The 12,778-nt window shown below is 32.0% G+C and overlaps 1 protein-coding gene across 4 annotated transcripts in view; it reads left to right on the forward strand.

Moving 5' to 3' along the window:
• The window catches only part of Dop2R (dopamine D2-like receptor), a 210,989-nt gene that overhangs the window by 182,915 nt on the left and 15,296 nt on the right, over window positions 1-12,778 (forward strand). For all 4 annotated transcript variants that reach the window (XM_011641287.2, XM_011641288.2, XM_011641289.2 and 1 more), the window contains exons 3-5: window positions 5,946-6,055; window positions 7,387-7,639; window positions 10,494-10,594. In XM_011641287.2, the coding sequence (XP_011639589.2) occupies window positions 5,946-6,055; window positions 7,387-7,639; window positions 10,494-10,594 (464 nt within the window). The remainder of the gene's footprint in view (window positions 1-5,945; window positions 6,056-7,386; window positions 7,640-10,493; window positions 10,595-12,778) is intronic.

A 12,778-nucleotide genomic window follows, 5' to 3' on the forward strand; every position in this document is an offset into this window, starting at 1 on the left:
AACGCGCTTAAATTACTTTGGCCTAGATGCTCCATTGACATCTTGGCCGCGATTCAACTTCGAACGAGGGCGAACACTGCGACATCCGGCAGCCTGGCCATGTTGGGATTTAAATAGCGGTAGGGCTAATTAATAGCACGCCATCGGAAATTTATTACGTCAACTGGTTACGTTTCAGAGGGGCACGCTTGTTTCGAAGCACGTCCGTCGTTGACAAACTTAACAAACTGCCGTTGACAAAAGGAACTATACCGGAAAGACTCGCATTTCAAGTGGTAAATGCGGCGACGATGACGACGGCAGTGGCGACGCGACAAAGTTACAAACTGGCGAAACTTCGTGCTGACGAAGCCGCAAATACTTTCGTCGGTGTGTAACAAAAAAAGTTTAATTTTGCGAGCTCGCCGAAACAAAATTTGCGGTAGTTAAGACGGTTCTTTTCGTCGAGGTAAAGAGCCGCTAAATTTGCTGTGTCTTTTTTGTTGCAAGCATCTCTGTGCAAAACCTAGCACACATCCTTGGGATTCAAAATTCTCCGTAGTTCTCTGAGAACACTTGCTGCAGTTTTTAAGAATCTGATGCTAGATACTTCTATCTTGCGATGTTGAAATTTAACTTTTAATTATACCTTGACGTTTTTGTAATTATTTAATTGTATAAAAGAGAAAATAATTTACAATTAAACAATTTACGAATTCTAATTTGTAGTATAATATTTATTTTGTAACAAGCAAATAATATAATATTTATATTGTATTGTAAATTGTATTGTATTGTAAATGAATATTATTAATTTTTAATTATTTTATATCCACATTTTAATAATTATATATATTATCACTACGTACGTATAATCTTTTGTGATATGTCAACTCAATTTTTAGCTTTTTTATTTTCTCTACAGAGGCTTTGCCTCTGAGATCTTGTCATTATAAAATTTAACGATACCTCAAGGGATATGAATCACATTCTACATCTTCTTCAAGAGCTTCTACAAAGTCGAGTAAAACCTACTTCGATCAAATGTGGTAATGAGAAATGTGAAACATCCCCCAAGAGACACCATTATTGTCACTTCCCATATATGACTGCATACTGGGGACATATATCGATACGTTGTGTCGAATGAAAACGGAATTCTCTGAGAAGTGCAGCTTTCCCATTTTCCTTTATCGGAAAAATGTTGTTTATCTATATATTGCAGGTCACTAGTCTCTGTAGTACCATATTTTAATTTAATTGAATTTATCATTTCTGAAAATTAATGCAATATCATTTAACAAACTATTTGTATGAAACATTTCGCATTATATAACATAATGCACCAATGTAATGAATATTTCAAATGAAATTTATCAATCTATCTCCGTCAAGTACATTAGCACATAAATTGAATTGCTGAATTAAATAAACTAATTTGATTTTAAAATTATATTTGTAAAGCTGTAATAATTATAATATATAATAATTAATATTAAAATGTATACAAATTAAATATTTGTTATTATAAATATGGTTGATTAAATGATCAAGATTTATTAAAGGTAAACGAGCTCGATTCTCGTTAATATAGGAATAATTCGTACAATAATTTAAAATTACGTGGGCAATTAAATAATTAATCACGGTAAAACGCGATACGGGGAAACAAGTTTCGCTGGGCTCGTGCGCAATTCGCGTGCCACACACGCATCGCATGTGGTTGGCTCTTTCGTCATTGAAACTCCGACACGCTCATAACGCAGACCTCATTTGCTCGTAAACATCGCGTACGCTTATCGCGCGGCTGTGGCCCAGGTTAGAGCCCAATTATGGATCCGATCGTAATCGAACGCGGTGCCCCGTTCGCTAAAAACACGCGGGAACTCGCTAATCTTAGATGGAGACGCGCGCGTACGTACGCTTTTACGTGCGAAAGCCATCGTGTATATATAAACTGGCGTAACGCTCTGATAGGGCGTGTAACAAGGGAAGTTACGACAAGGGGCGATAATAGTTACTTCGCTATATGCCGCCGCGAACGTTATCGGAAATTTAGTTTGCACTAGTTTTTAATGCAAAACAGCGCAACGTAGATTGCCAATAATTTACAACGCCGCGACACTAAGGAAGTGAATTTTGTGCAAATGTATGGGCCAAATTTTGCTATACAAATCTTGCTATACTTGCTAATTGGTTTATAAATTTTTGTTAATTTACTTTTTTTATTTACTATTTTTTTGTTTCTTTAAATTTTTAAAATAGAATAAGTAAAACGTGATAAGAATTGTGAGAACAAAGTAAACCATTAAATATATTTAAATAATAATATAAATTTAAATGTATGCAGTGACAATTGATAATTATTTAAAATATGATAAATAATAAAATTGCTGTTTAAATTAATTAAAATACAATTATAAATAGTTAAACTGCTATTTAAATTAATTTGACTTATAATATTTTAAATTAAAAATTTTTTGTATATAGGATGAATACTACAAGTTATTATTGATTAAAAATTATCATAAATAGATCAGTGTCTATATTCTCATTTTATAATTTATAGTTTATAAATAAACATACTTTCTCCCTCTTCTCTCTCTCTCTCTCTCTCTCTCTCTCTCTCTCTCTCTCTGTCTTTTTTTCTCCCTTTCTTGCTTATCTTTGCTTTTCTTTGTGTACAAAGCATTTTGATTTGTTATAAATAATTAATAAGAATAGATGATAAAATAAAAATTAAAATCTTAGATAGACACATCAGGATATAATTTATATTAGATTTATTATTTTCCATCCATTATTTAACATCAGAACTAGTTGAATGTTAGAATGTTGCTAATTAGTTAGAATGTTGCTAACATTATAAGATACGTTGTTGGGCTGCTAGGAGAAGATAAAGTTAGCAACCTCATAAAATATATGCGCAAGTAGATAATCCAAGTTTTCCAGAAAACCGACGAAAATGAAGCTAACAAGCAGTCTGAAATATCGCAATAACTGCGATTCATGCCTGTATTATGGCACATGGGAATACCTATATTAGACCTCGTATTAATGCATACCGTCGCGCCGTGTACATCTCGCCACGGAATATTATTCCGTATTCACGTATGCGTGTGTTTACCGTGGAGCATATCCTGCGCCACATATATAACCAAGAGTTACAGAAGTGAAAATTTCCCGCTCCGTGTACGCTGCGGAAGCGTAACGTGCTCGTACTATTTTTCTGCCCCCTTTACCCGAGAAAGAATACAAGGGACGACATTACGTGTACAGATTGCACATATTTAAACGGTCTGAATTAAATTCCTCTGCTTCCCGCTTTAAACTTGAATTTTTATCTTTACACTTGCGTTTATATATTCTTTTGCGGCTTGTTGAAACGTGCGTAAGAGAGTTACGATATAATCGTACATGTGGAAAACGCTTTCCAAATATTGTATTTTACATGATAAAATACTTACAAGTGTTATTAAGAATTATTCTAATTTTCTTTCACAGGCATTACACGCGTGTAATATATCATTGTAATAACATATAAATAATTCAGGAAATATCTAAAATACTGCTAAAATATTACATCTTTCAAAAAAATAAAACAACAAACAGAAATTGATTTCTGATTGAACAGAAATGTATTTACACAGTTGTAAATACAGGTACGGATTTTTTTGCAAACTGAGCATTAAATTCAAGATTGCGAAGATATAAATAATTTTTCCCGTACGTGCCTTTGACACGAACTCGTCGATTCCCGTACGTGCGATAACGTACCATGAAAGACTAAAGTAGGATGAGACAAATTCCCAATGCACCTAAGTGGTCTTATCAAAGGAATAACGAAGAATTTTTTTAACAGGAGGAGTAACATGAGGATATAAATTTCAATACATATAATATTTGAAAATTTAAATTGAATTTACAGGTTTGGAAGACGCAAACACGTCGTTAAACTTTCAAAATTTTCGTATAATTGGCATACTGAAAAATCTGATCGAAAATACACGCGACTGAGCTAAGGGTGTAATAAATCAATATGTGGTAAATTGTATGGAAATCGGTGGAATAATCACATCTTGCCAGAAATATCCTATTATCTGCCAGAGTTACTCACGCAAACGTTTCACGGATGAAAACAGCTCTGCAGGGATGGGAACGTGGGGACAGATATGTGACCGAATGTTTCAAACGGGTTTCGGTCGCAGGATATTTCGTACACGAGGCACGAACGTTGCAAATAAATCAAGACTCTTCTGACTCCCGCGGTAGAGAGATTCACGAGGGTAGTGAGTACGAGAGGGTACGCTTTTCTGAATGAACAAAAAGGGCGGAACGATGCGCGGATAGAGAAAAACCAGTTTGGAATTTCGAAAAGAAAGCGGAGAGTTCATCTTTCGATTTATTGAGTAAATATATATGCTTCAGAGACTAAAATATTTGAATAATAATTTTTATCCCGTCCGCAAGCGTTTCGTTCGCAACTCGTCTTTTCAATAAACACGAAAATATGTTTCAATTCTTTAATAAAAATTTTTAATCTGAAATTAATGGATTTATGAATTTATGCTATCTTAATTTTACATTGCATTCAATAATCTCATAATAGATTTTTGAACGCATGTGATAAGAATAACACATAATCAATCTTTGATTGAATTAAAAAATGTGTTTATTTTTATAAACATTTGTTACAATTAGCTGAACTTCAAATTAATACTTTCCATTTTTTCACCAATAAATATGAATGAATCTTGGTCGACTTATCAATTTGCTATTGAGCAAATTGCAATCATTCGACCGCGGGGGTGTGTAATAAAACATGAAAAAATTTTATACGGAAATACGGAGTCTTATCGGGCGAGATACATTTCGCGAAGCGCGGTGCACGGAGAAATCGAAATAAATAATCGGTATCGTAATGTAGGCCATGGCGATAAAACGCATCACATATATTGCACTAACGCACGATGTAATCGGAGTATGGCGGACTGCAATCCGCTGAAAAATGCATCTCGTTTGAATTTGTTGGCGACCGCACACACATGCTTGTCCGGCGATGTGCAAAATCGCTGTGCGACATACGATCGTTTCGGTACACGCGCGATTTTCAGACGAGATTACTTTCATCTGCGAGGAAAGATGAATGGAACGAGAACGCTTTCGGGCAGCGCACGAATGCGCCGAATCAGCTGTAAGATGATTGGAATCCAATTAAACCTTTGTAATATTACTAAATGTAACAAAATATATTTTTACCTCTTGTTATTGGTCTTGTTAAGTGGTTTTTATCATCCATTGCTCTTTTATAATTATTATTGTTTTGAATAATTATAAAATTGTTTTAAAGTTTATATGAAAAAATAATTCATTAATATTGAGAAATTTATAACATGTTAATAAATTGTATATATAGACTTTCATTATTTAATCTGATTTGACAGAATAGTGACTTTATAATACATATAGTACATATTTTAAAAAGTTTAAAATTTTAAGAATATTTTAACAGTACAGAGAAAGATATCAAACAATTGTACATGATGATAGTTTTAAGACAAGTCCGAATATGTAGTAATACATTTTAATTTTTATTTAAGATTATTTCCAGCTAATACAGTATAAAAATAATAAATTAAATAATAAATTAGAATAACATTTTAGAGCTGTCTTGCTTTGAATGTTTACATCTGTTTACATCATCATTTGCATCTGATTTGTACATGCTTTTAATTCTTCTATCTTGATTTCATAAATGAGTTTTGGATTAATATTTATATTAAAAAATGTTTTAAATATGTTACAGTGGAAAATACAAATATATTTACAATAATAATAATTACACATGAGTTAATGGCTGGAAACAAATGTGTAATTTTGTATATCATAAAACACAAGATAAATGTATTATTAATTATAATTTGTAATTTTTTATTGAGATTATTTCTTTTTATTTATCTTTACAGGTGAACGGCTCTTGGAGTTTGCCTGGGTTTGTTTGTGATTTTTATATCGCAATGGATGTGACTTGCAGTACCAGCTCTATATTCAATCTCGTGGCTATTTCAATAGACAGGTAAACATACTTTTACTTACACAAGAATCAAAACAGTTCGGAGATATCGCTTGGAAACTTCTTTTTTAATAATTTATATTTCTTTGAATATTTAATATCTATAGATCAATTTATTAAATTTATTCAATATCAGATACAGAATCGCAAACGCGTTTCAATAATATTATCTTTTATAATTTTATAAGATTTTGTTACAAAACATGAAAATAATAAAAATATTACCATTTGTTGTTGCCAAATAGATTTCGCAATTGTGTTAAATTTTTTACACGCAAATGATTAATGAATCGAATTACCGCACAATCTTCCACGTTCTTTCTTAAATTGCGACAGTGGAAGAAATTAACGTTCAAACATGTGCTTTCGCCTATTTTTGTGGTCATAAAAGAACCCGCAGTGATTACCGGAAAAGTTTGGAAATCAGGAAAAAGTAGGGTAGGCTGATTTTACTTGGTTTACGTGCCTTGAATAAAACGCAAGCAGAAGCATTTATGCTCGAAATGCAATTTGTTGTTAGCAAAATTAAACATTCTAGAGATTTAAAAATGCAGAGTTTAATCTTTTATAAATAAAGATTTATATGTTACGAAAAATTAATTAATAATTAGTTAATAGATATTAGGTAATATTGTTAAAGAAATAATAAAGTGTGTAAAAATAAATTGTTATTAAGTCATGATAAGAAATATGTAAATAAATGTTAAGTTATTTATTTAGATAACTTTTTATTCAAAAGAATTGTAACAATAGATTGTTAAAAGCTATGTCAAATACTAAAAACATTTTGAGAGTTTCTCAAAGAGAAACTTCGAGCTTTAAGATTGTTCTGTAGCATCACTCTTTCAAACTTCGAATGTCCTGAATACAATAGCTTGAAAATAACCTTTTACGGTCTTTTCATTTCTTTGCACAAAGTTTATATAATCAACTACAAATTTCTGCGAGCAATAAAAATGCATTTAAAATAATTTATTAATAAAGCATTAACTTTTTATCATTATTTTGAAGTAAACCTACTAGTAAATAAAGTATATATTATTTATATAGTCATATAAATTTGTTTTAAATTTCTTTAAATTATATTTTATACATATATGTACGTTTACAAGAGCTATTAAAAAAATCTCGTCTTATTTCGAAACAAACACTAAGAGTGACAATTGGTCACAGTGATAATAGTACACTAAATACGTTATAATCATAGAGATGAGATTTCTAAAGAAAGGATCAAACTAGAACCGTTGGAGATCTGTACAGACGGTTTAGCGACGATATAATGCTCGTCGTATGGGATAGAATTGCAATGCACGCGAACCGATTTTGAATTACAGATATATAGCAGTGACCCAGCCGATAAAGTACGCGAAGCACAAGAACAATAGAAGAGTATGGTTGACGATACTGTTGGTCTGGGCAATATCGGCCGCGATCGGCAGCCCGATTGTCCTAGGCCTGAATAACACCCCGGACCGGATACCGGATCAATGTCTGTTTTACAATACGGATTTTATCATCTACTCGAGCCTGTCCAGCTTCTACATACCCTGCATCATCATGGTATTCCTTTACTACAATATATTCAAGGTGAGAACCATGCAATTTTTTGTGATTATGCATATAAGCACACCATCGTGTGAACCTATATTTTTTTCGCACTTAAGAATCGACGGAAAAGTCCGTATTCATTGTGACTAAGCATCAACCGGTATATATCAATATATATGATCATCCTTATTTTCAAGTTTCATCAAGTTATGAATTTTAAAGAAATAATTTTTCTTATATAATTTTTATTGTAAATCTTTTTCTTGTAATACGAACGTGTATAGTATAAGTGAGAGAAAAAATTTTTTCACTGGTTGAGAAACGCTGGTATTAATAGGTCAAGCCGACCAGCGGAAAATATAGGATCATACGGGTAATCGAAATTACGCATTAAACAAACACGTAGATTAAATAAACCGTCATTATCATCGCCAATATAGTGCAAGTTGTGCACGACATGAACAAATTTTGATGTGATAACTAAAAATTTACAATTAAATAGTTGAATTTTTAAATGTCCGATAAATCGCTGATTCTAGAATATATTATTAAAAATTAATTAACATTAAAGTAAGATACAATCTTTGATTGAAATTATATCTGCGACAAATTTGAAAGCGTATGGCTTTTGTGATGCCACTGTTGTATAGCAGTTTCACAGAGACCGCGTAGTGAAATTTATTTCAAAGATTCTGCTCCAAAAAGAAATCAATAGCTGGCTTTGTAGTCGAATCGACGCACGCGATGACAAGACGCAAAAGGAATTATCTCTAGCTCGATTACAAAAGGACAAAAATTTATTCGTGCCTCTTTTATCTCGATGATTACTTCAGAAACGTGAACTGATCGCGAAATTGGCTGCACCATGAAAGGTAGCTCTTGTAAAGGCGAATCCGCTGTCTTCGTAATTTAATTGTCACGTATACGCCGCGCGTGAGGTACTACTAAAATTAATCCGATTTTATTACTTACGGCATGGAATTTTTTAATATTTCTCTCGGAAATAAAAATCGAAAAGAGATAAATGACAAATCATAATAATTAAAATACGCATGTGCACATCGTAATATAGCCGACATAAAGCTGTAATATGTCCGTAGAAAAATGTTGTGTGTTTCGAATATCAAGCGTTCGCATATCTAAATATTGGAGCGTAGGCAAACAGTTTTGCCATAAACAAACATATAAAATCAACTTTGTCTATCTATCTCGGATTTCTCGTGTTCGGCATGTTCATAATAAAAATTGCGTTCAAATTTTATGTGATTAATCTCGGGCGCAGATGGAACAAAGTGCATTGCGGTTTATATAATGGTCGCTATCATATTGCGATAGATCGTAAATACGGCTCCGACAATTTCCACGTTTGTAGCGTGCGAAGTATTTCGCACGCACTGTAATATTTCGATTGCACTGTTAATTTCGTATTTGCGGCAATTATGCGTATAATACCTCAACGCGAAATACAGTAATAATATTGATACACGGCTTTATATTTTCAATATAGTTATCACATCATTCGCGTGCGGTATATTATGAACTCGTATCCTTCATAAAATTAGAGTGCATTATTAACGGCATCGCTTATAAAACAATTTCTGTTGAATTTTATGAAATTTATTAAAAATATAAAGAATATAATTTTAGTTGAATAAAGAAATATTCGAAGAATCCAAGTTTTCGGAAGAAAGATATAGTGAAATTTCAATATGGAACAAAAATTTTGTTTTTAATCGTATATGCGTCTTTCGTTCCGTCTACCTTTTTTTAATTCAAAAGAAATCGATAGTCTGTTTAATGGAATAGATTCACGCACAGGACGGTAAGATGCAAAGCAAGTTACTTTTTCAATTGAGGAAATTTCCTCTATTTGCGCCTTCATTGTGATTTAATTCCTAGCTTAAATAATTAAAACAAATTTCACATTTTAATTATCCAAATAATATTGCGAAGCATGAACATAGTTTTTCCCATATACTTCCCACATAGTTTTTCCCATATACTCCCCATATAATTTTTCCCATCTAGTTTCCACATAGTTTTTCCCATATTCTTCCTATATAGTTTTTCCCATATACTTCCCAAACAGTTTTTCCAATATTCTTCCCACATGGTTTTTCCCGTTTACTTCCCTTATAGTTTTTCCTATATACTTCCCACATAGTTTTTCCCATATACTTTCCACATAGTTTTTCCCATATTCTTCCCACATAGTTTTTCCCATATACTTCCTATATAGTTTTTCCCACATTCTTTCCACATAGTTTTTCCAACATACGTCCCACATAGTTTTTTCCCATACACTTCCCACATAATTGTTCGCATACACTTCCCACATAGTTTTTCCCATATACTTCTCACATAAGCAAATGCAAATACAAGTAAAAATACACTATAAAATATATAAGTAAAATACAAATTAGTTGTTTAATTTACTATATTATTATGTTATAATAATTTATTCATTTATTGAGAGATTTTGTAATTTTAAAATAACATTGTAATAAAAGGAAATATCATAAGTTGGATCATATCTTTTTTATCATAATTATCTGTATTATAAAAAAAACTTCAGTTGTTTCTAAAAAAGTGGAAATATTTCCAAGATTGTATCGCAAAGAACAAACATAAAGAAATATATAATCTCTTTTAAACTTACAAGAAAAACGAAACTTTTTTTGTCGCTGTTCAACAAAAATATTATGATGCTATAACTGAACGAAGATTTTCTCTCGTAAAACTGTCAAAATAAATCTAGTTGTTCGTAGATAGATGCTCGATAACGTCTCGGGTGTTATCTGCAGAAAAGATTTATGTTATACGTTTATCTCTCTCGTTTGCAATCCTTTGTCTGATTTACTTTACAATGTAAATTTTCAATTGATCGTTTCAGGCTTTGCGAAACAGAGCGAGAAGAGCTCGTGCTAGCAAAAAACCGAATTTAGGTGATATAAAACCAGGAAGTATCATCGAGAATATTGCACATACGCGTAGGTGAGTACTTGATTGTATAAATTGTTTAATCTTTAGTTATCGCCTTTTTACATTGTGAAAGTTATAGCAAGAACGATTTTCACAATTTACTTAATTTTCCTTTACGCAAATATTCTTATCATTAAATATTTTTTATTTATCTGGAAAATAAATATATTCTTATAATTTTAAAATTACATTTGCCATCAAACATTTGAGGAAAGTAATTCTCGTTGTTTTAATTTGAAATATTTTTTTTTTTGATCACGAGTAATTAAAAAATGTATTATCTTTGCTGCATCTTTCACTAAACTAACATATTGCATGTGACGCATGCATATATTACATATGTATATTGTCGTCTCTGCTTCCTTATTCTGACTTTCATGTAATTTTGTGAACTTTCATGTAATTTTGTGAAAAGAAACAACAAGCGGATGGAGTCTTAATAGAGTTCGAAATTAAATTGTGATTTAGTAAGAGTTCATATCTTATAAAGATAAATTAAATTGAAGAAGACCTTTTTATTTTTTAATTTAGCGTTTGTCTTGTGTCTTGCTATCTAATCAATAATATCAAAGTATAAGCAATGCTTGGAAAAATAACGCATAGTACGAATGATAAATTTTTTACGTACACGTGTACCTTTTTTACACATCCTTGAACCATTGCATTTTCGATTCCCGAGCCAATCTTGGTCTATAAATTCTTGAATTTTTAACTTTTCTTATGTCCCTCGATACTTTTTCCCTGGTTCTTAAATTTTTAAATGAGTTGCAGACTCATTCTTTAAAACCAGCTGTTAGACAGCGATATCTGTTTTTTATTTTGATATATAAATAATTGTCATTTATATATGTTACTTGAAAGATATACTGCTTTTAATGTAATACATAATGTTATATATAAATAATACGATACACATGCATATATATTATATAAACATATATATTTACTTAAAAGTACTGCTTTTATATAAATTTATTTGCAACTTAATGAAGTATATTTTATTCTTACAGATTTTTTATTTAATGAATTTAAATTTTCTTATAATGAAAATTTCAAAATGTTTATAATTTTTAAACAATCACATATATTATACTTATAGAAAACAAAAAAAATATTTTGATCTTACAATTAATCAATTTTTAAAAAAACTTTGTTACAAAAAGATGTGATTAAAGAATTAGATTAAAATGTATCAAATCATTCGAATAATTAATCTTTCTTTTACACTTTTACCGAGAATAAATTGTCTCTAAATCGGGCAAGAAAGCTGCGATCGAAGTGACAGATCTAATTAGGATTGATCTGTATGATTCGCATGTCCGCTCAGATAAATTGTCCCACGAGAAAATATCGCAAGTGAAAATTTATTCATGCGGTCGTCCTACGACGTTATCTGGCCCGTTTGCCGGCGTGATAAGCGCGAGAACAGTCCGCCAACATTTGGAGCACGTCGCGCATACGATGCGCGACGATTCTTTTCAATTTTCGCGACCGCGTAAGGCTCGCATTCCAACGAGACAATTTCTCGCGGAGATTGGCGCCGGCTGGTGTGGCGCGAGTTGAGAGACGGGACGACCGAGGGTTAAGTCCCGAGCATCCCTGGATAATTCGCTTTTCTCGCACGCCTCCGCACGTGCTTTCATTTCCGCTGTGCTGACGAGGGCAGCCTCGTCTTGAATAGCCAACTACTTGTACGTCGCTTAATCGCCGACCTTTTTGCTTGCGTACCTTCCCAGACATGCCGGGCACATTACGTCTTCCTTGTTCGTCTTTTCACGTTTAAAGTTCATGCAAATTGAATATTATCGGGAAGAATATTCTTTATTGACGTTTAAACGTTCATAATAGAAAGATGATGGCGCATCACAGATTGTTTTGTTAATATGCATAAAAATGTATTTGAAGGAACAAATTTTCTATTTTGGAATATTATAATTTGTTTTGTTTTGAAGAGAAATTGCACTGGTAACAATGACTGTTATTTTGTTTTGAGAGAGACAAAAATAACTCGGCTGTATCCCAAGTATAGAATTTGAAATATGGCGATAAACATTTTGCGATGTTTTATTGTCATCATGCAAAGTGAATATCCGCAACTGCATAAAATTCGCGCTGCTATCATGCGTAATGTCATAAACCGAGATAATAGTATTCGTGTTTATGTATGTGCAATATCATCTGCCCCCGATGCATTGG

The sequence above is a fragment of the Pogonomyrmex barbatus genome, unplaced genomic scaffold, assembly GCF_055798465.1.
Source record: "Pogonomyrmex barbatus isolate J1 unplaced genomic scaffold, ASM5579846v1 scaffold9, whole genome shotgun sequence".
NCBI classification, from domain to species: domain Eukaryota; kingdom Metazoa; phylum Arthropoda; class Insecta; order Hymenoptera; family Formicidae; genus Pogonomyrmex; species Pogonomyrmex barbatus.